At 40.5% G+C, this 21,872-nt stretch overlaps 1 protein-coding gene across 1 annotated transcript in view; it reads right to left on the bottom strand.

Annotated features, from left to right (window-relative positions):
- ERBB4 (erb-b2 receptor tyrosine kinase 4) overlaps nucleotides 1–18,261 on the bottom strand; it is a gene marked incomplete at both ends in the record, with an annotated part of 1,087,596 nt that extends 1,069,335 nt beyond the window's left edge. Inside the window, one exon of the mRNA XM_081313989.1 lies at nucleotides 18,180–18,261. Within this exon, the coding sequence (XP_081170115.1) occupies nucleotides 18,180–18,261 (82 nt within the window). The remainder of the gene's footprint in view (nucleotides 1–18,179) is intronic.
- Between the last annotated feature and the right edge of the window lie 3,611 nt (nucleotides 18,262–21,872).

The following is a 21,872-nucleotide window of genomic DNA, read 5'->3' on the forward strand; positions in this document are numbered from 1 at the left end:
AAGACAGAGGAAGTTACCCAGAGATGTGGTGGTCTATTTTACAAAGAGAGTAATTAGAGATGAAGTCATTCAAGCTGCTTAGGATACTAAATTGGTAGTTGCTGAGCAAGAAGTCTTGGTTTTAAAAGAGATTCCTCCAAATATTTTAAAGAGAAGGAAAGATTTTGCATTTCTTGTACAGGAACTTAAGAAATGTGATATTAAGTTCAGATGGGAGATTCCAGTTGGACTGGTGGTGATGCATGAAGGTAAAAGACATTGTTTGGTTACTGTGGATCAGGCACGTGATTTTTATAGCAATGTGTTAAAAGCAATCCCCCTACCACTTCTGGAAGCTGCAAAGGGATATGGTGAGGGAAAGCTTCAAGAAGTTGCAGATAGACAGACAGAGGAGAATGGTGCTGGAGGGGATCAAGTTACAGTCTCATCGGTTGCTGCAGGAGAGCAGAGGATGACGCGTGCCGCCCTAAGACGAGCGAGACGAGAGCAAGAGCAAGACCAGCAGAAAGTTATGGAACCTCCAAAGCGTACTTACAGTGAAGCTGTGGGAGGGGCGCGGTCTAAAGAAGTTGAAGGGGTCATTTCAGATATGCTCCAAAAGCTTTGGAGTGTCAAGATTGGCGACTAAATTTCTAATTAGAATGTCAATGGATTGAATTCATCATAGAGGAGAAAGAAAGCTTTTTAATATTTAAAATAATTTAAGACTGATGTTATCTGTTTGCAAGAAACGTATATTAGGGTTGTGGACTAAAAGTATTTGTACGCAAGCTTCTAATCAACAACAAGTTGATTTTTCTTAACTTACTATAAACAAAGGTTACCTAATTGGATTATAATTTTTTTAAATTTTTTATTTTATTCTTATTGGAGATTGGAATGGTGTCCTAGACGTATAGATGGATGATCTGGAACTGCGAGATATTTGGCGTGATATATGCAAGAACTATTTTTGATTATAGTTCAGTTTGGTTGGAGATTAATAAGGTTAATAGAGATAGGCGCTTTTGGTGCGTAATTGAGAATTTGTCTAGAGATTAGAGAAATGTGGGAGAATGTAAATAGTAGATGAAAGTTTTTTATTTGAAATTAATATGAATAAGGATTGGGATTAAGAAATTTTATTTAGCATTTGAGTAAAATTCCTTTTCTGTTTTCTTCCTTTTTTTTCTTATCTGTAATATTATTACTGTTTGTAATCATTTTACATGAGCCAGAGGGTGATAGAATTAATAGTTTATTGTTGATAGCATATGGATGCTTATGTTTGTTTTTCGTTTTTATACCCTGTATTTAGCTCTGGGAAGTCGGGGGGGGGAGGTGGGAATGGGGGAGAGGGATAGGGAGGGTTAGATGGGGGTGGGGGAGGGGGGGATTAAAGTTAAAATGTATTGTAAAACTTTTTAAATAAAAAAAAAAGAAAACAGTAACTGTGAGAGGAACTTTGGAGTGCTAGTGGATGATCACTTAAGTATGAGCCAGCAGTGTGCGCAGCAGCAGCCAAAAAAGCTAATACAATCCTTGGTTGTATAAACAGAGGCATAGAATCAAAATAACATGAAGTATTAGTACTACCACTTTATAAAGCCTTAGTAAGACCACACCTAGAATACTGCATACAGTTTTGTTCACCATATTGTTATGTATTGGCTTTAATTACTTGTAATCTGTTGAACGATTGCTAACTGCTGTGTCTGTTTGAACTCCAGACTGCTTGTCTCCAGGACTGTTAACTGTGCTTTGCATGGGAATTAATGCTTTAATTCTATTGGTCGCCACCTAGTGGTGATCTGTATAAATAGTAGTTAAGCAGCAGTTAGTGCTGCTTCTGTTGTTACGTGTTGCTGTTACGTGTTGCTGTTTCACCCTTCTGCCTCATCAATGTCTCACCGATCCCGAAACATAACAGTGGCAATGAGGATGGGATGTGCTGCTTAAAGAAGAGAGCCAGAAGTCACTAGGGGGTGAGGCCAGGCATCAGAGCCCTAGCAGGAACTACATTCCCCCCCCCTCTGTCTGCCAGCAAACCATGCTGGAGACAACCATGCCCTAAGGATCCATCCTAGGGCCAGCACAGAAGCATAGCAGCACAAGGCATTGTGAGGTCAGAAACAACTCACCATGGCCAAGGTCGGTAAATTGGCAGAATTCGACATGGCGCATCCCGAAAGGTGGAGTTCTTACATCTCTCGCGTTAAGAACTATCTGCGAGCTATCCAAGCGAAGATGGCCTGAAGGCCGCAATGCTCCTGTGCATGTATGGCCAGGTGACATTTGATATAGCTGAAAACTTAGTTGCTCCTGCTACACTGGAGTCAGTCACCTATGCAGACTTTAAGAAGAAGCTCAAGGACCATTTTGAGCCTAAGCTCTCCGTCATTCCATGGAGGCATGCATTTGAGCAGCAGGAGCAACAGCCAGGAGAGTCGAGCCACCAGGTTCATAGCCACCCTATGACAGGCGTCCTGGCATTGCAACTTTGCAGACCTTGAAGAAAGACTGAGGGACCGTTTGGTATGCGGATTGAGGAACCGGGAGCTCCAGCAGAAGTTATTTGCAAAGGAGACCAAGATGCCCTGAAGGAGGTGATGGCCAATGAAGCTGCTGGACGAGCCGTAAAAGCCTTGTGGCCCTCCAAGAACACTCCCAGCCCAGAAACTGTCCACCATGAGGACGTGGAAAGAGCAGAAGACTCTGACATGGACCATGAGATTGATCGACTACAGGACCAACCAGAGAGGAGCCAGCAGCCATTTGACAAGGCAGTTCCCTTTACTCAGTGTGTGGGCTGTGGAGGCCAACATAGACACTCAGAGTGCAGTTTCCACACAGCAACATGCCAGGCATGTGGCAAACAAGGCCACTTTGCTGCCGTCTGCAGAGGTTACCAGAAGGACATACTGCAAGAAGAAGTATTCAGGAAAGGTACCGGGGTTCCAGGGCAACACCAAGTTTGCTACTGCTCTAGACGAAGAAGCATGTTTAGAACAGGTGCCCATCGCCCCCTTAAAGAGAAGCTTAGACTCAAGGTCAAGCTTCATGGAGTTTCATGAAACATGGAACTGGACACAGGGTCAGCCCTATCTATAGTTTCCCAAGGAACTTTTAATCAAATCTGCAGTTGCAGTGGCAAACAAGTTAAACTCAGGCCGTCTAACCTGTTGCTGACAGACTTCCAAAACTCCTGCGTAGCAGTTAAAGAGGAAGCTACGCTCAATGTGTAGTTCAAAGGGTTTGAGGGTCCATTGGACATCGTAGTTGTCGAGGGCCACCGCACAAGCCTCATCAGCTTAGACTGGTTGGATGCCTTGGGCATCCAAGTGACTGGCATTCACAGAACGCAAGCAGCAGACCTGTTGGCAGTTTGCCAGGAGTTTGCTGATGTTTTCAGCCTGAGCTTAGGGAAGTACAAGGGACCTCCAATTGCCCTCCACCTTGATCCTACCGTAACCCCAATACAGATCAAGCCTCGTAGAGTGCCTTTCGCCCTCAAACCCAAAATTGATGCAGAGCTGGACAAGCTGCTGCAACAAGGGGTGTTGCAGCCAGTAGATAGTGGGGTGTGGAAACTAATCAAGGAGATGAGCAACCTGAAATTAAGGAGAAACTTCCTAACAGCAAGGACAATTAACCAATGGAACATCTTGCCTTCAGATGTTGTGGGTGCTTCATCACTGGAGGTTTTTAAGAAGCGACTGGACAGTCACTAGTCTGGAATGGTATAGGATCTCCTGCTTGAGAAGGGGGCTGGACTATAGGACCTTCAAGGTCCCTTCCACCTCTAATCAGATTCTGATTCTTAAGTAGCTCTAACCAGGATTCATCCAACTTCCCATTAATTTTTACTATAATATTAAGTTGGGTCTAAGTAATAGCCTGACTGTGAGCTCATGACTTGCACTGGGCCTCCCAGAGAAAGTGACTGGCCCAAGGTCACCAAGCTGGCTGAGTGCCCAAGTCAGGACTAGAACTCATGGTCTCCCAGTTTCTAGCCTGATCTCTTAAACCAGAGGTCTCCAACGTTTCTCGGCTGGCAGACTGGAGGGAAAGAGAGGGGGAAACAGTTTATGTGCACATGTGCACATACAAACAGGGCTGCAAGCACGTGTAATGTAAACGGGGCAGTGCTAGCACTCGCATGACAGCTAGCACCACCCTGTTTTTGTCATGCAGTCACTAGCGCTGCCCCTTTTTTGCCACACGGAGCCCCGTTTTTGTTTTGTAGTGGCGGCGCTACCATGAGTGGGGGTGAGTTCATGCACGCACCTGCTTGCATGCACTAGCCAGCCTGTCCCACAGCCCAGTGGCCAGCAGGCCATAGCCTGGTAGTGGACCACAGCCCACAGGTTGGGGACACCTGTCTTAAACCACTGCATCAAACTGGCTCTCAATGTGATGATACATAGAAAGTCAATATGTAACACAAAATACATTGTGACATATGTGGTAAAAACACTTTAAAAAAGCTCCGTACTTGTGCATAGCTTACTTTAGTGTCACAACATATGAATTCTACAGGCTACAAAGGCAAATTCTGCAACGGCAAGAGTTATCTTGGAACCTTTAATTGCCAAAAGAAACTGCAGGTTGAATTCTTTTGTCCATTCTGAAAATAGGCTGAGAAGAAGTGTTAGTAATTCATTGTGTATGTCTTGATAAAAATTACAGTACAAGCATCCCATCTCCAGCATAGATATACCTAAGTTCAGTATTTTACGATCCTTAATCTTACATGGGATCCTCACGACACCTGGGCCACGCAAATATATCCTTTTATTGATAGCCTCCTGCTTGCTATAAAATTTTAGTCTACTTAGCCATAAAACTATTTTTCTGTGCAATTCTGTTTTAATCTGGTTTTTGACTAGATGTTTTAATTACTGCCATTATAGTATGTGTTTACCTGATTTTGGGTCATTTAATGCTGCTTATTTTTGTTTATTATATAAGATTTAATATTCAATTCAGTTCACAGTCCGAGACTTTTAAAAATGTAACAGTTCAAGTCCTAACCAAGGACCTAAGGGCTGTTAAGGTACCATCTGAGTATATAGGAAGCTCCAAGGAGGGTGTTGTTTTTTTCCAAAGTCAGGATATTCAGGTCTGATAAATTTAAAATTTCCATTTATCAAGGCAGTCCTTTGGGTATTGCTCCAAGGGCTCTTATTACTATTGGTACAACCACTGATTTCTTCCTCCACAATCACTCAACTTCAATTTGCAGGTCATGGTATTTTGTTATTTTTTCTAGCTGTTTCTTTTCAATTCATGCATCACCTGGTATTTCTATATCAATTAACCAGACTTTTTTCTATTATCATTGTTGTTGTTGTTGTTGCTGCTGCTGCTATTATTCATCATGCAGTCAGCCAGATGTTCAGAGTGGGTTTGGCATTTTTGTCTACCTATCAAGTCCTTACCAAGGACCTGGGATAGCCAGATGTGGATGTTTGATGGTATTACAGATATCGTTGCAGGATGGAAGCTGTTCCCAGTAAAGCTGCCTTTTGCAATTGACTGATGGTGAATTTGTCAATGCCAATGATGTTCAAGTGGTGCTCCAGTTTTTTTGGGAATGCACCCAAGGTGCCTATTACTATTGGTACTACCCTTGCTTGCCTTTCTATTTGTAGGTCTTTGTATTTTGTTATCTTCTCCAATTCTTTCATCATTATTATTATTCTTATTGTTATTATTTTGTTCTCATAGGCAAGATAAGGTTTAAATGTAATAAAATTATGATATGAAAAGCTATTGTTACTTTATTACTTTCAAGTGTTCTGAATTTAGATGTGTACTGACAGATGTAAGTTAGCTAAAACATTTTTTATTCCTAAAACATAACACAAAAAGCAGAAATTTCTCTTGAAACTATTCATTGCTGCCAAAGCAAACAAGCTCCCTATATCTATCATCTGATTTTATATAAAATATATTATTAATTTTTATTCTTTTAGATTACCTTTACATCAACCTAATCTGCCAGGGAAGTAGCTGGCAAGGTTTCACACAAATGCAGCGGGACTGAGGGTGGCTACAACCACACAGAGATTCTGCCAGTGATTTACTGGGAGTGATTTGCAACATTCCCTGTTGGCTTCCCCATTGACTTTGCTTGTGGGAAACCAGCAGGGATGGTTGCAAATGACAATTAGATTACTGTGACTTCTGCAACTGTCCTAAGTGCAAGCTGGTTGACAAGTGCCCACTTAAAAATCAACACAACCCCCATGGTTACTGGAAATTTGAGGACCTGTCAAAAGTACCACTCATTGAGTGTCATTGTAACTTTGAATGGTTGCTGAACAAGTGGTCATTAAATAAAGAATACCTGAACAGGCTGGAACCCCAGGATGCAATACTTTGGAAAAACTAATCAATCTCTGATAGTGAACAAAATGGCATGCTTTGTTTTTGTCTTTCCAAAATTTTGACTTACAAAATTTTGTGCAAAACATGAGTTGAAAAAGTGAAAAAAGATACACACCATTGTTTCATTATTTCTATCATTTTTCTCTGAAGACTTAAACTTTGAATTCTAAACTATCTATTTTGATGCCAAGCTGTATATATAAAGTCCAATGGCAAATCATTGTGTTCAAATCTCACTTGTTTCAATGAGACCTAAGTATTGTATACTAAAACTCTCGATAGTTTAATTGCTTATTTACTCAATGAATGATATAAAAGATCACACTTGGCCAATAAGCCACTACCCCATTTAACATTCCATCTTAAAATCAACAAGTTTTACTTTTTTTAGAACTTAAAATCAATGCCAATGCTTGGTATTAACAATGTCTATCTTTGATCTATCCTTGACAGAATGCAATTGCTTGCTATCTAACAAGTCAAAAATAAGTATTTATATTTCATAAAGGAGAATTCAGAATACAATAATCTTTTGAATATTGCTCTATGAGGACTTTGAATTGAAGCTCTTTAGGAAATTAATACAAAGGCACATGAGATCCAGTTTTAAACTGTACCAAGTAAGAAACTTTAGCCTGACCCGAAAAAGTTTCTCAGTCTGAAACATAAGAAGCCGCCTATGATTTAAAAAGAAGCAGGCTAAACATATCAGATTAAATGCACCAATTGTTACCATGGAAAGAGAATGCACATTTAACTATGTTCAATTAGACAAAAAAATGGATACTTTGAAAAGATTTTATTTTGCTTTAATTATATAACAGTTCTACAATAGTTCTACTTAAAATGATAAGGTTTAGCCAAAGCAGTGTATAGGGTAAGTTTTTGCTTGTTTGTTTTGCCAATAACAGTAAAAGTCCTGCTTTTCAAAAAGGCTTTAAGAAAAAGGGCAATATACCCAAGCAAAGTGACAACAAAGACCAAATTCACCTTGTATCAGAATATTCACCACAAAGCTCATTTCCCAGTAAGAAATAGCTCCACTTTCAAATTAAAGTATAGAGCAGCTGAAACAAGGACTAGGAAAAAGATGAAGAGGGGTCTTTGACTATCATATGAAACCAAATGTGGCATAAGGAAGAACTGACCAGGTGCCATCAAATTATTTTACTCAAAATATGCTATACACAGCTGCATTACTTAGTCAATAGAAATAGATAAGTAATGGTGGAATTACCTATTACTTGCAAAAACAGTTCATTTCATGATATGAAACTACTGAAAATATTTTAGGGGAAGGCAAGCTGTCACTGGCTAAGAAATTCTTTCTCTCCCACTTTTTTCCCTGATTTATCAGAGCTGCAGTGAATGTAGGTATTCCCTGTAAACAGCCCAAACTACAAATGTGACACAACTGAATTTTGCTGTCTCACACACAGACACCCCACCCCAGGTTCCCAGGAAGCAAATTAAAAGCTTTTCTTAATAAGGTTAAATTAATATTAAAATACCATAAAATAGTGGGAAACCATGCTACTAATTCTCAATACTTCATTGCCAGTTTTTAGTGACACTGTCTTTTTTTCACATTTAAAAATAATAATAATACAGGGGCTCCTGCCCTTAGCATAATTAAGCTTTTTAATAACTAGACAAATGTCCACTGGTGGGTTTGGCTTTTTTTTATTGAAAAGTTTTAAAGTACATTTTAAAAACATAAAGTCCCTCCCCCCCTCCCCCCACTTACCCTCCCTCCCCCTCCCCCCCTTCCCAGAGCTGAATACAGGGTATTAACTTTTACAAACTTAAGCTAAAATAAGCTGACTAAAAAAAACACTTAAAATTCTATCGCACTTTAACTCCCCTTAAACATAACTAGATAACTAAATACTAATAACTAAATAATAATACATCTTATAATACTAATACTTATTCATATGCTAAATGAAACTTTTTAGTCCCATATTTATTCTGAATATAATCAATCCATCTTCTCCATTCCAAAATATATCTCTGTTGCGATTGTTCTTTTAAATATGCTGAGATTTTTGCCATTTCTGCCAGGTTTGAAACTTTTAAAGTCCACTCTTCTATCGTAGGCAGATCCTCCTTCTTCCAATATTGAGATACCAAAAGTCTTGCTGCCGTTATTAAATTCAACATCAATTTGGTTTCTATAACAGTACAATCTGTAATAATACCCAACAGAATAACTGTGGAGAAAACCTTATCTTTTTCTTAAATATTTTCTGCATATTCCACCAAATTTTAATCCAAAAAGCTTTAACCTTTTTGCAAGTCCACCATATATGATAATACGTTGCATCATCACAACCACACCTCCAACATTTAGGCTGATAATTTGGATACATACATGCTAATCCATCGTTATTGGCTCCTGAAAATTCTGGGCCCATTTTATCATACAATCTTTAACAAGTTCCATTTCTGAATCTATTTCTATCAATGCATTATATATCCTTCTTATATACGCTTGACTTTGATCTCTGGTTTGTTTTACCAAATTTTCATCAGTTGTCGAAATGCCACTTTTCTGGTCTTCTTTCCATCTAGCTTGTAACTGCCCATACTGAAACCAGGTCTGAACTATTTTTTCTTCTTTTAAAATATTAAACGACTTTAATTGCCATACATTCCTTTCCATTCTAAGAATTTCTTTATATGTAGTCACATCATGTTTAAATCCCACACTTATATTTTCTATTGTGTGTTTAGGTATTGCCCAAATTGGCATTTTATAATTTAACTTATATCGGTATTTTTTCCAAACTCGCAACAGAGTATATCTTAATATATGAGTTTTAAAGATATTATCCACCTTATCATACAACAAATATGCATGCCAACCATATAATAAATCACATCCCTCAATGTTCAATAATCTTCCTTGTGTTAAATTAAACCAATTACTAATTGACGATAAAACCGCAGCCTCATAATATAATTTAAAGTTGGGCATTTTAAGACCACCTCTTTCACGTATATCTTGCATTATCTTAAGTTTTACTCTCAGTCTTTTCCCTGCCCAAATAAATTTATTAATGCCTTTCTGCCATTCTTCCAAATTTGAATCTTTTTTAAGTATAGGTATCATTTGAAACAAAAATAAAAATTTTGGTAAGACATTTATTTTCACTGCTGCAATTCTTCCCAATAAAGACAATTGTAATTTTCTCCAACTATCTAACTCTTTTTGTACTTTTAACCATAACAATTCATAATTATTTTTATATAATTTCACATTTGAAACTGAAATATATACCCCTAAATATTTAATCTTTTTAACAATTTCAAATCCTGTTAATTTTCCTAGGACTTCCTTTTGTTCTATAGTCATATTTTTAGACAGTATTTTAGTTTTTTGCCTATTTATCTTAAAACCAGAAACTTTTTCATATTGCAAAATTATCTCCATCAAGTCTACAACCGACAAAGTCGGTTGACTTAATGTAATAACCAAGTCGTCCGCAAACGCCTGGGGTTTGGTTTTTTTGGTTGTTGTTTTGTGTTTTTTTTTTTGTGAAAGAAAGAAATAGGAACTTCTGTTTACTATGACATTTGAAAATTGCATTAAGTGGTAAAAAGTTGGACCATTTTCATGAAATAGATTAATCCATTCGTTTAAAGAAACAGTATCATGCTAAATTACTTGCAGGCAAGAACTGAACAGGTTTTGCATATAATGATGACTTTCAATTAAAAGCTACAATTACACACACTAAAACATTCCCCAATTTTATTTCAGGTTTTTATTTCACTATATTCTAACTTAACTAGAAATAGTTAAATGAGAGCAGGATTTTTGCTTAAAGTTATGAGATAAATAACTAGTATTTCTTCATGAAGTGTAGAACAGGGACATGTACAATTTGCCATAGTCTTAAATTTGTGTAGAGATTTTCCCTCCGTATGCAAGATGTGCATGGATGGGTGAATTGATAAAATACTATAGGAAAATCATTACTGAGCTTGCATTAAAATTCTTTATTTTTTCAAGGTTGTATCAATGCACAAAGGTACTATTATTTACCATTACATCTTGCTGTAAAACACCAGATAAAAAGAATCATGTTTTCAAATTAAATTTGTTTCACAATGCTTCCTACAATCACACTGCACCAAAGAAATCTTGATGCAATCATGCATAAAACAAATCAAAATTTTATGCATGACTACATCATTGTATCACATTGGATGGGTAATGTAAATGAAGAGTAAGGCACAAAGGAATTGAGATCTACAGAAAATTGTATGGGTGCATGGCTATGCTTAAATTTGGCAATAGATAAAAGAATAAAGTATTACTAATCCATTTGTTCCATTGTGGAAACAACTCCAGATGGTTTAGAATTTAACAATTTGGGAAGAAATTTAGATGAGGAAAATTTCTGAATCATTCTTACATATACATGAGTTTCTTTTCTTGCTGAGCTTCAGGGGCTGAATAATGCAATTAAATGTCCTTGATACATACAAAGACAGTTCAGAGTTTTCTCATACAGGCTAGTCATTCTTGACATGCTTTCTTCAAAGCTAAACAAAGGCTGCATGCTCCCCATGCCTTTGGGAGATTTATTTAGTACTGGCAACTTTTCAAGTGGCCACCACTGCAGCTGATCTTAGGAACAGCCTGACGTGCAAAGAGAACTTACTTAGCACTGCAATCTGAAAGCTTCATCAAATTGCAGTTAGAGATATAATATATGAGCAATCTTGGGCATTTTTTCCAAATTAATTTAATAATCCTGTCCAATACTCACAGGCCTTTTTGCCTGACATAGTTAAATGAGTCACAGAAAGGGAGTAAGAGTGTCATGTAAACTCCAAAACTGAAGTAATTAACCATGACAATTAATCCAAAGGAATTTAAAATTAACCTGAAATAAGTCTGAGTCCAAACTACCATTTTCTGGTCAACTGGCAATCTACCTATCTTGTACAAACCTTTATTGGAGGTTTAATTATCCCATCTGTAATCAAGATGAATCCATACGGAGGCTTCAACAAAATGGGATACAGGTGTCCTCAATGTACAACCCTTTGCTCAGCAACTATTCAAAGTCACAATGGCGCTGAACAAAAAGACGTGACCCATGCCTGAAATTACAGCCATTGCAGTGTTCCACACAGCTATGTGAACAAAATGCAGGTACTTGGCAGCCTAACCTCATTTTTTAAGATACAGAGACACTACAGCTGCCCCCCATCTCCTCCCCCATCTATCCTCTTTTGGCCTCATCTTGGACCCTCAATCCACTGCCTCATCTCACTTTTGGTATCTTCTTATCCTGAGGCTATGCCATGATACACACCCTGCCTGGCTGTTGAGCCTAGCTGGGCTTAGCTTTGGGCTGCAAAAAGAGGCTGAAAGCAACCTTCTCTTCCCACCCACCCACCCACCCCCCCCTTTTAACAGTGTAAATCCAGCCCCATTCCTGCCTAGGAACATTTTTCAAAGAAATGCCCTTTTGCAAATAGCTCCTGTGCCTGGATGGGGCTGGTTTTGCACTATGGAAAATGAGGGGAAATGCCCAAAGCAACCCTTTCCCCCCTTTATTCACAGTGCAAAGCCAACTCCAGCTGCCCCAGCAGTTAGGCCAGGCACACCTTGTCTACAACGGGAGCAAGAAAAGGGAGAACTGGGTTTGAACTGGGGCAGCTACAGCTTCCAGGGTCATGGCAAGAAGCCCCAGATCCACACAGTTCTGGGGCTGCTTGCCACCCCATAAGGGCAGGGTACAGAGGGAGAGGGTGGGTGGGGGTGATAGGTGGGTGGAGGGACTTGGAGTCAGTCACTTACCTTACTGAAGCTCAGGACTGGGTGGGACCAAGTCTGGGATGGCTTGATTGGGGTGAGTCCTCTACTAACCACCATTTACTTAACAATTTCTTTTGGCTTTGTATGCATTCTCATGGCTGGGGGGGGGAGTGTCAAAAAAGTACAGGAATAAATGGGTTTATATACAGCCTCCCAAGTCTGTCAAAATTGCACAGACCGAAGGTGAACAAGTGAGATGGATATTATGGCAAGCGAAATAATAGCTCTCAACCACCTTTGCAGTAGCTAGGAAGTCTAAAACGTAACTGCAAGATGATTGGTCAAGCCATTTGACATCGTGTGCAGCAAGTGAATCAATTAATTGGAAGAAGAGATGGCCATGTCATATATACACACTCTTAACAAAACTTCTATTAATTTCTCCCATCCAAGTACTGACCCTGTTTAGCTTCCAAGATCAAACAAGATTGGGCATTTTCAGGATAGTATGGTCGTAGACAAAACTTCTATTAATTTCAGTGGTTATTATACAGGGAAACTTTCCAATGAATCATACACAAAGTACAATAATACTTATATGTTACCAGACATTCTTATTGATGTCTATGAACTATGCAGAATATGGCATATGGATAAGGCTTGATTCTTAGTTACAGTAATGTGTAAGAAAGTCAAAATTTTCCCCTGCCCCAATGTCCATGGAAAACTGCAGTAGTTTCACAGGAAGAACCTGAGTGAGCAATGGGTCAAATATAGAGTAAAGGTTCTTTTAATATAGTCTTATAATTGTCAGCTAATTAAGGACAAATAGCAATTTGTTATGGAATTCATTTATTCATTCATGCCAGATTCCACTCATCAGACTACTGTACATACTGTAAGTGGCTAATAATTGTGATTATCCTTACTAACAAGACATACTGATTTTTAATTCAGAGCTCCTTGGATTTTAGGTCTGAAACAAATATCTAACTCAACAGGTCCTGGCCCCATTACACTATAAGTGGCCTCTATACTGGTTTCTCTTAAATGTGTTAAGAGACACATATATGCAATCTCAATCCATGTGGTGGATTGAGCCTGGAGGCTTTCAACCACCCACTTGGGAGCATTTTACTAAACTCTCGCTGAAATATATGAAGCTGCAGTAGAAGCCCTACAGAGCAAAGTGTGTTGTAGACTGCAGCATAATACACTGAACTCTTCAGGGAATAATACATCCATCATGAGATAATAAGTAAACAATGGACCAGTAGATGTTAACAATTAAAACAATTCGTGTTAGAGAGAGCTGCTTTCTTCCTTTTTCACTGAAGAGAAATTGTAAGAGATGGTACCCGAGGGATGCATAAGCATTCCTTTTAGGACCAATTCAGCCTTGGGAGTCAGTGTTTTAAAAGAGCAGCTGACCTTGGATCAATGCCATGTTATTTTCTTTCAGGAATAAATCTGGGTGGTGGAATAGTGATTGTCCATTCAGCCAGCTCCATCAGACAGAGGCAAATAGAAAGTGGCTCAGGAAGTAATCCACAGTCAAGTTAAACTGTAAGGCTTAGATGTGAAATGATATGGTCAGTGGGACTGCTGCTGTGAAACCTAAGGCAGTCAGACATCAGTGAAGCCTAGTGAGTCACCCCAATTTGTTTTTTTCAAAATATTCCTTAGAATCTTTTAAAACTGTAAATGTCTAGCATAGTAATATTACACCTTGACTCTGAAGTTACTGCATACGTATGACTTCTAAATAAACAGGATTGCACTATTTAAGTGCAAGTGCTCTACTTCAATGAGGTATGGGTTGAAGTGATTAACTCTAGCCACACAGTAAAAACAATGGTAAGTAACAAAGTAATAATCAGGGGATGTGGCAAGGAAAGGCTAAGGAAAAAAGTAATAAGACAGCAAAGAAATATAGAGTCAATAAGGAAAACGGGAAGGGAGGCTAGCTGGCAAGAAGAGAACAAAGGGGGGGAAAAGCCCAGACAGAATAAGAAATGATATTTCAGCTATGGCTACCAGAGAAGAAAGGCTTGCATAAAAATAAGTAGAATTATTAATATCCTGGAACTACCAATAGAAAACCATAACAGAAGGCAATACAAAGGAAACAGCAATTTAAAAATAGACAGGGGACCAAAATACAATTCATGAAACAGAAACCAAACAGCCAATATCATTTTAAAAAGGAAAATAGTACAAACCTGAAGGAAATTCCCTAAAACAATTATTGTAAGATAGAATATTCCGCTTCTCTCTCTCTCTCTCTCTCTCTCTCTCTCTCTCTCTCTCTCTCTCTCTCCATATATATATATATGCTTTATCTGATACAAACAGAATGATGAGCCCCAGTATACAATATGCAATTTTTAAAAGCTCATATTTGCCACACTTTTTAACATTGTCTTTGAAAATATATTTAAGTTCACATGTTTATCTTTAATTAAATCAGGTTTAAAATCTCATTTGATCATTTGGGAAACGTAATAGATTGCAGTTATCATATTTTTTCTATACAATGGCCCAGTACAATGCAAGATCTTGAGAACTACAGTACAAGCAAATATAACATGGGAAATGCTTTAAATGTGGGGTCTGATCAGCCTGTCAGTTTGTTGTCAGCATAATGTTTTACATGTAAATAGAGTTTTATTCAGTCTATTATTTTTTTTTTGTTCTCAGCTCCAACATCATTATCTGGCTCACATGCAGTCAGATTCCCAGTTTTATCTCAGTTTCCTCAACAATGTTTGGTGACACCTTAAAATGAAATGGATAAGTAGCCAGCTTGAATGTTCAACAGAGATCCAAATTAAACAGCGCAATGCAATATGCACGGATTTGGTCAAATCTAACCAACATGCGGGTATGTTTTGTGTATAGAAAAGTCATGATGGTACTAATATAAAAGGATGGTGCTATGGAGAAGAATCAAGTAATGGGAATCTTAGGTATAAACAATATCTATTCTCTTATGTTTTTGCTCAATTTAATCAGTCCAAAAGGATTTATGAAAAAATATTATTGGCTACAATTTATCAGGCTGTAACATGATATCTCCATTAAATCAGATGAAATTATATTTAATTCCCCAAAAGACAATACTGTATTATATTTTTCACTGGATTCATGAAACCTGATTTTGCACTAAGCAAGATTCTGACACCAGTCATTTCTGGCCCAATATAACACTTTTTTTCTTCTTCAGTTATTCAGTTCTCAAATTCTCTGGAGCAAAAATGTAAACAACTATTCACTTTTAAGTAATCCATGCAATTACTTTCTGAACCAGATTGACAATAACACAACATCTCAAGATTCCCTCTGAATAAAATTTTAAAGGGTCTGGGTTGTCCACACATAAATCAAGCAATAAAGGAAAGAAACAATTATGTAGAGAAATATTTTGTTTTCTTTGGAGGACTATACACAGAAGAAAAATTGTTCCCTTAATTGTTTTTCCTACTGTACCAGAGCAAAAAAGATTGTTCTTCTATGCAATTGATATAGAGCAGTAAATAAGGTGAATTCTCCCATTTCTTCAGAAATTAACATTTCAAAAATATGCAACTTTCCCCTCCCCATCAACTGTAAGCTGTGTCTAATAATGCAAGAAGCAGATTGTCTTTCTCATTTCCTTAATTTGTATCATCTAAAAGCAATTCACTCAACATCTTGTCGCCCTCTGGCAGCTCAGTTTACTTATCCACACTTAATTTCTCATTTGGACCAAAACAAACTCTTCTGAACTGCCACTGGCTGAAGGGGGGAAGGGGGGAAAGAAACTCTTTGCATAGATCTGCCACAAGGTTAGTCCTCCACAGACAGCCCAACTGAAACAGGCAGTGGTTGTTAAGTGGGTTCTGGTTATGAAGTGTTCAATTTACTGTGAAAATCTTTTGTAAAAGAGCAACTGAAATGAACCAAAAAATGTAAGAGGACATCTCATTTCAGTGGGGCATATACAAGAGAATTTATGAAATATGTAAGTGATGCTGTTTTTCATTTGTTCTGCTCATAGCATAAATACACACACTCCAATAATTTGTTTTTGTTCATTTAGTACAATAAGAATTTGATGTAACCTATGTGTACAATACACATCTTCACAGTTATGTATTTCATCCTCCTCTCACTCCTTACATTCTCATTATCACACAGATAAATAACTTTTCTTAGCAGAAATGCCCATATATTTTATTGTTTAATCCCAGTGCCACCTGTTTAAAATATAACCCAACTGATCACCATAACATTTATGGCAGTGCCATGAAATCACGAGGCTATTCACTTTGAGTAAAAATGTCAAATATTTGCTCAAAGTCCTTTAGACAACACCAGCCCTGCTGACTTCAGAAAGTTTAAGTGAATTCTAGGATTGCTTTGACTGAAATGCATAATATATATAAGCTGTCTTTGAAATGCCTGTTCACTGTTGCCTCCACTGTTACAGGGGCAGGGGAACCAGCCATACTTCTGGCCCTGAAAACCGGGAGAAGACAATTAAAAGAGGCAAAGACAAAGCCAAGATGGAGATGGGGAATGGGCTGGCATCCTGAATTCATTTCATGCAAAAGTAATAGCCCAAAAAGTTGGGAAACAAGGGGCTGACATACAACAGAGGAGCGCCTTTGACCAGAAGAAAACTCAGGCCAGGAATGGAGAAAATACTCCTACTGATGGCTTTGCATGTATGCTGTACCCAAGATATCTGGAGCCCTAGATTCCTATGGGGTCCGTTGAGGCAATCGGTTAAAACTGCCTTCTTAAGGGGAAGGAGATCGCACTGAAATCCGCCAGACCCATTACTTCTACAAAAGCCTGATTAAGATCAGACTAAGAAGAAAATGTCCCGAACTTGCTACTCGGACTAGTCCCAGCATGAGAATTCAAAAGATCTCCACCTCCGGCTACCCGAGTGTCTCCCGAAACCACAACTAAGCACTTGCCCTTGCACCATGCGCTCAGGACACGCTTGTCTACCTAACCTTCCCAGCTGGCCCTTGAATCTATGAGAGAAGTAGCCATCAAGTACCAGCCACCCCGAAGGGGAGCCCGCGTATTTATTCAGAATTAAGGGAGGAGAACGAGCCACACTCGACCTTTCTCGCCGCCGTCGCCCATTCAGTACAGAAGGAGAAAGACTCCCCTGTTTACAGAGATTGGGGGGCGGGGAGAGAGAGAGAACCGCGCGAGAAAATCCACATTTGTATTCAATGGCGGGATTTGTAGGGCTCCGCTTGTCAAGTAAAGCCGAAGACTTCGGGCACGATCCTTAAAGTTAAGCACCTGCAATTTCCGCTGCTCTGTTAGGAGATTTAGGCAGACGCTCAAGGCTCCCGCAATCAATGGAGTTGGGATCGTGCCCCAAAGCATCTCACCTCTCCCTTCTCTTCACTTTCCCACACCTGGCGCCTCAATCTAGCTTTCCTTCCTTCCACCCGGGTCCTTCCCGCTGAGGACAGCAAGAAACAGGCAACAGCTCGGCCGTCACACGCCTGGTTTGGGTCTCGGCCACAGGTGCCGAAAGGACGGGAGGCCAGCGGCCGCCTCCGCCGCGAAATGCACATCTCAAGACTGGCGCCAGCGGTGCCCTACAAAAGAACCAGGGCTCCCGGGACTTTTTCTTCCTTCCTTCAGTAACGCCAACAACTTCTGAGCGCGACACGCACCGAACGGCCCAAAGGCGGCCAGGTTATCCCGGAAATACAGGGCAAGTTAAGCCATTCAGCTGCCTCTCTCTCCATTTTAAATCTTGTCCGAGGATCTTTTTCTCGCAGAATAAGGAAGCCGCTCCTTGAGGTGAAGAAATATTGGAAAACCGCAGCCTCCCGCCACCCTTTCCAGGAAGGGAAGGAAGGAAGGAAGGAAGGAAGGAAGGAAGGAAGGAAGGAAGGAAGGAAGGAAGGAAGGAAGGAAGGAAGGAAGGAAGGAAGGAAGGAAGGAAGGGAAGGAAGGAAGGGAAGGAAGGGAAGGAAGGGAAGGAAGGAAGGAAGGAACTGGACCGCACCTGACTGAGAAGCGCTGAGACAGAAGGTCCCGGAGATGGCAAGGAGGCTCACCCAGCCAAGGAGTCTTCGTACAGGCTTCATGCTTGTTTGTTGTAAAATCTCTCTCTCTCTCTCTCTCAGTAGTACTATTGTTGCAGCGGCGGCGTAGGAGAAGCCCCAAAAGGACGAGGACGCCTCCTCCTCAGCTCCGGGGTCGCGACGCCTGCATGGCCTCCGCGACTTGGCTCCCCCGTGCTGGGACGAGGCCAGCCAGCAGGTCGCTCCCTTTCCTCCCAAGGTGTGACGGGCGAGTCGGGCTCCGGCGCGCGGCCCCGAGCTCTGCGGGGGCGCCGAGGAAGTTTCTCCCGCGCCGCAAGCCAAGGACGCCCAAAAGTTGCTGCCCGCAGTTCCCAAACCAAAATCCGCCGCTGTTCCCGCAATTTCCCTTCGGAGCCGGCTGGCTTTTATCCCTGCCTTCGCTCTCCGTGTCCCCCGGTGTTTCAAGCGAAGGGGGGACGGAGGGATCCGTGCGGGGGCGTTAGTTGACGTTCCCGTCTCCCCCTTCCCCTCCGCTTCTTTCGCTCGCTTGCAGCCGCTGCCGAGGTAGGAAAACCACTTCTAGCGACTCCCGGAGCTCCGGCGGCTTCGCCGGTTAACAAACCAAGCTGCCCCCCCCGCCCCCCCAACGCAAAGGGGGGAGGAGGAGGAGGAGACGATAGGGTGGGCCAACTCGGTCCAACCCCGCCCCCTCTTTGCCTCTTAACTGGAGATGCCACGCCCCCTGCCCGCCCCCCCCGCCCAGCGTTCTAGGATCAGTCGTTCTCTCCCTTCCCCCCTCCCTCGCCCCATCAAAATACCCGGGAAACACCTGTCACCGGAACCGGGCGCGTGCATTCGTCCGGGCGCGCGGCTGCTGCCCGCAGGTTACCATGGAGCGATGCAAAGGCAGCCACTGCCAGTAAGCGCAACAATGCGCCTTTTCAGAGCAGGCAGGGGACGAAAACGATTTTGTGATTTGCGCGCGCTCTATTTCTCGCTTTAACATTTTTTTTACAGATTTATTTGTTCCGTCGGTGTTCCAAATCCAGGCAGCTTCCCTCTATTACAACAATCTGTTTCCTTTCCCATTCCCGTCCCTAACGCTAGGCACAATCCGATCCTATCCATAATCGTTCGGAAGAAAAGTTCTCTAGATGGCCGATAGGATCGCGTGTTCGGCCTTTCGCGACCTGGAAAAAAGAAAGAGGACGCGGCGTGAGACTGACTTCCATCTTCACCCCGCAGTTTTCTTCTCTAGGGAAGGCGCAGTTTCTTCCATGCTTTGGATTTGTCCCGAAGAGTGGAGGCAAATACTGTAGCGAAAGACTTGGAAGTTTAAAAAGTTCTGTTTTGCCGGCAGAAAAGAGAGAAGCGAAACAGGAAGCGGCTAACAGATTGTGCCAAGGCTTTCATGGAAGAGCGTCAATCCTCGGACACAGCGCGAATACAGCTGCGGAAAGGGCGATTGGCAACGGTCTCCCTGTCGGCCGCCCGCCGCTGACCAAAGATTCGACACTGCAATTTGTCGGGCGGCGATTTTTGTAAAAACTTCTTTACACGCAAAACATCCGACCTGGTTTACGGACAGCCTCCAAACAGACTAAAGGCTCCAGATAGGGAAAGCCTTTCGTGTAGGATGTATCGTTTGGGAAGTGGGGGGAGCGTGCAAGATCCGAAGGAAGGTGGAAAGATTCGTGCGTTTATACTTCCGTGAAAATTATTAAGAATTAAAACCATGCTGTCGTGTTTTTATTAATAATACATATTAAACCAGCGGTGCATAGATTTTGAAACTAACATTTGCTTGTTTTCCTTTTAAATCTTTAGATGAACAAACTCCTTGTTATGTATGATATAAATAACGGAAAGGCTGCCAATCTTTTAAGATTGGTTCCACTTTGATTGTGTCCTCATGGTGCTTGAAATGGATGGACAGGCCATAGTACCAAAAAGGGTGGCTGATTTGCAGTACCTGCTTGCATCCCTCTACACCTATATATTGGTTTCACAAAATTGTTATAATTCAAATGAACATTTGCTCTCTTTTATTTACTTCCTTTCTGTTCTTATCTTTGCACTAGCCCTCTGCTTTTCCTGAGGATATAAGGTAAGTGAACTTTGATCGAACATAACCTGTATGAGGAACATCACAAGGTTCTGAGTACATTCTGAGCACAAGCTTCAGACCACAACTTTAGACATACTAAGATTGTGCACTGAATTTCATTGAATCCAAAGGACTAGAATTAAATTAAAACTGCTGCAAATTGGGCAGGTGCACAGTGAAATAAAACTGGAGGGCTGACATATTCCCCAGGTTTTGGTGCCCTGCTGTAAACAAGATAAGGCAATTTGGAAATATGGAGAAAAGACAGATGGAAATAATTTCATAGTCATTCCTAATGGTCTTGTTTTAATGAAGCTTTTATTTCAGAGAATAAAAGAACAGGTTGTGTTTTCCACTACAGATGCATCCAGCTCTATCATACAGTATTTGGTCAGTCTAATGGGTTTTCCCACTTGTCTTAATGAAACAAACTCACGCTACAGTGTAGTAATTGAGTACCTATTATAGCTACGGTAGTGTCATTCTTCAGTTTCCTTCTATGTTGTTTCCCTTGTCCCTTTTCCAAGATTGTAGATTCCTTTTATAAATAAAAGTAATATGTGAGATAATAATATGGAAATGCAGGATTCAAAAAACATTCGCAATCACATAGATGTGCAAAATTGGAAACACTTGTCTTGATGCATCCTGAAATCGACTGACTCAGATTCATTTCCATTTTTTCCTGATCTGCAGGAACTCTTAAAAATACAGAAGGGTCTCATTTGTTGAACAGGTAGCATGGGGTTGAGTGAAAGGCAAATTATCAGTCATGCACGGAAATGTATTGCTGAACCATGATAGTCACTAGCTAATCATAGGCCTCTCATTCTCTTTCGACATCTTTATCTCTCGGGATTATTATGAGAATTAAAGTAAAATGATGCCCATGTCTGCTTTTGGAAAGGAAAGAATCAGCAAAATAGTGATGCACTTGGTGTAAAACAAATCAAACTGTGTGCCTATGAATAAGCCATTTTCTTTTGGCATTTCCCCATATTAATCTGCAGTTACATATTTAAGTTATCATCAGACAATTTCTCCAGTTTCCACAAGTTACAATATGCAGGAGCACCATCCTAGAGGATGTGAATTCCGACATTTGCTCTGCCAAGAGCCCAAACGAGCACCTTGTGCCCTCCATATGTTTTAGATTATAATGTCATACCACATACACAAAGCACACACACACAATACTACCTTCTAAGTTCAAACTATTTGGAAAGGGGACAGTCGCTTACTCTTCACATATTGGGAGCCAACTTGCACCTCTGTTGGGTCTGAGACAGAATGGAGATTTTTTTCTAGTGGCTACTGCAGCAATTTAGTAAATCATAGCAATTGGATTCATGAATCATGATGAAAGACGGAATGGAGCCCACGGCCTTTATTACACAATTCATGATCTCTTTACCCTTTCATTGATTAATGCCCCAGTAGATATTATGAGGGCCTAGATGACAAATAAAAGATATTTTCCAACAAAGTTTAAAGACTGGACTGCTCAAACCAGCATCGATATCAGCCTGAAAGTTCTGACACAAGCTTATTGCAATAGCATCCTTCC

The sequence above is a fragment of the Vipera berus genome (genome assembly GCF_964194415.1).
Source record: "Vipera berus genome assembly, chromosome: 1".
Taxonomy (NCBI): Eukaryota; Metazoa; Chordata; class Lepidosauria; order Squamata; family Viperidae; genus Vipera; species Vipera berus.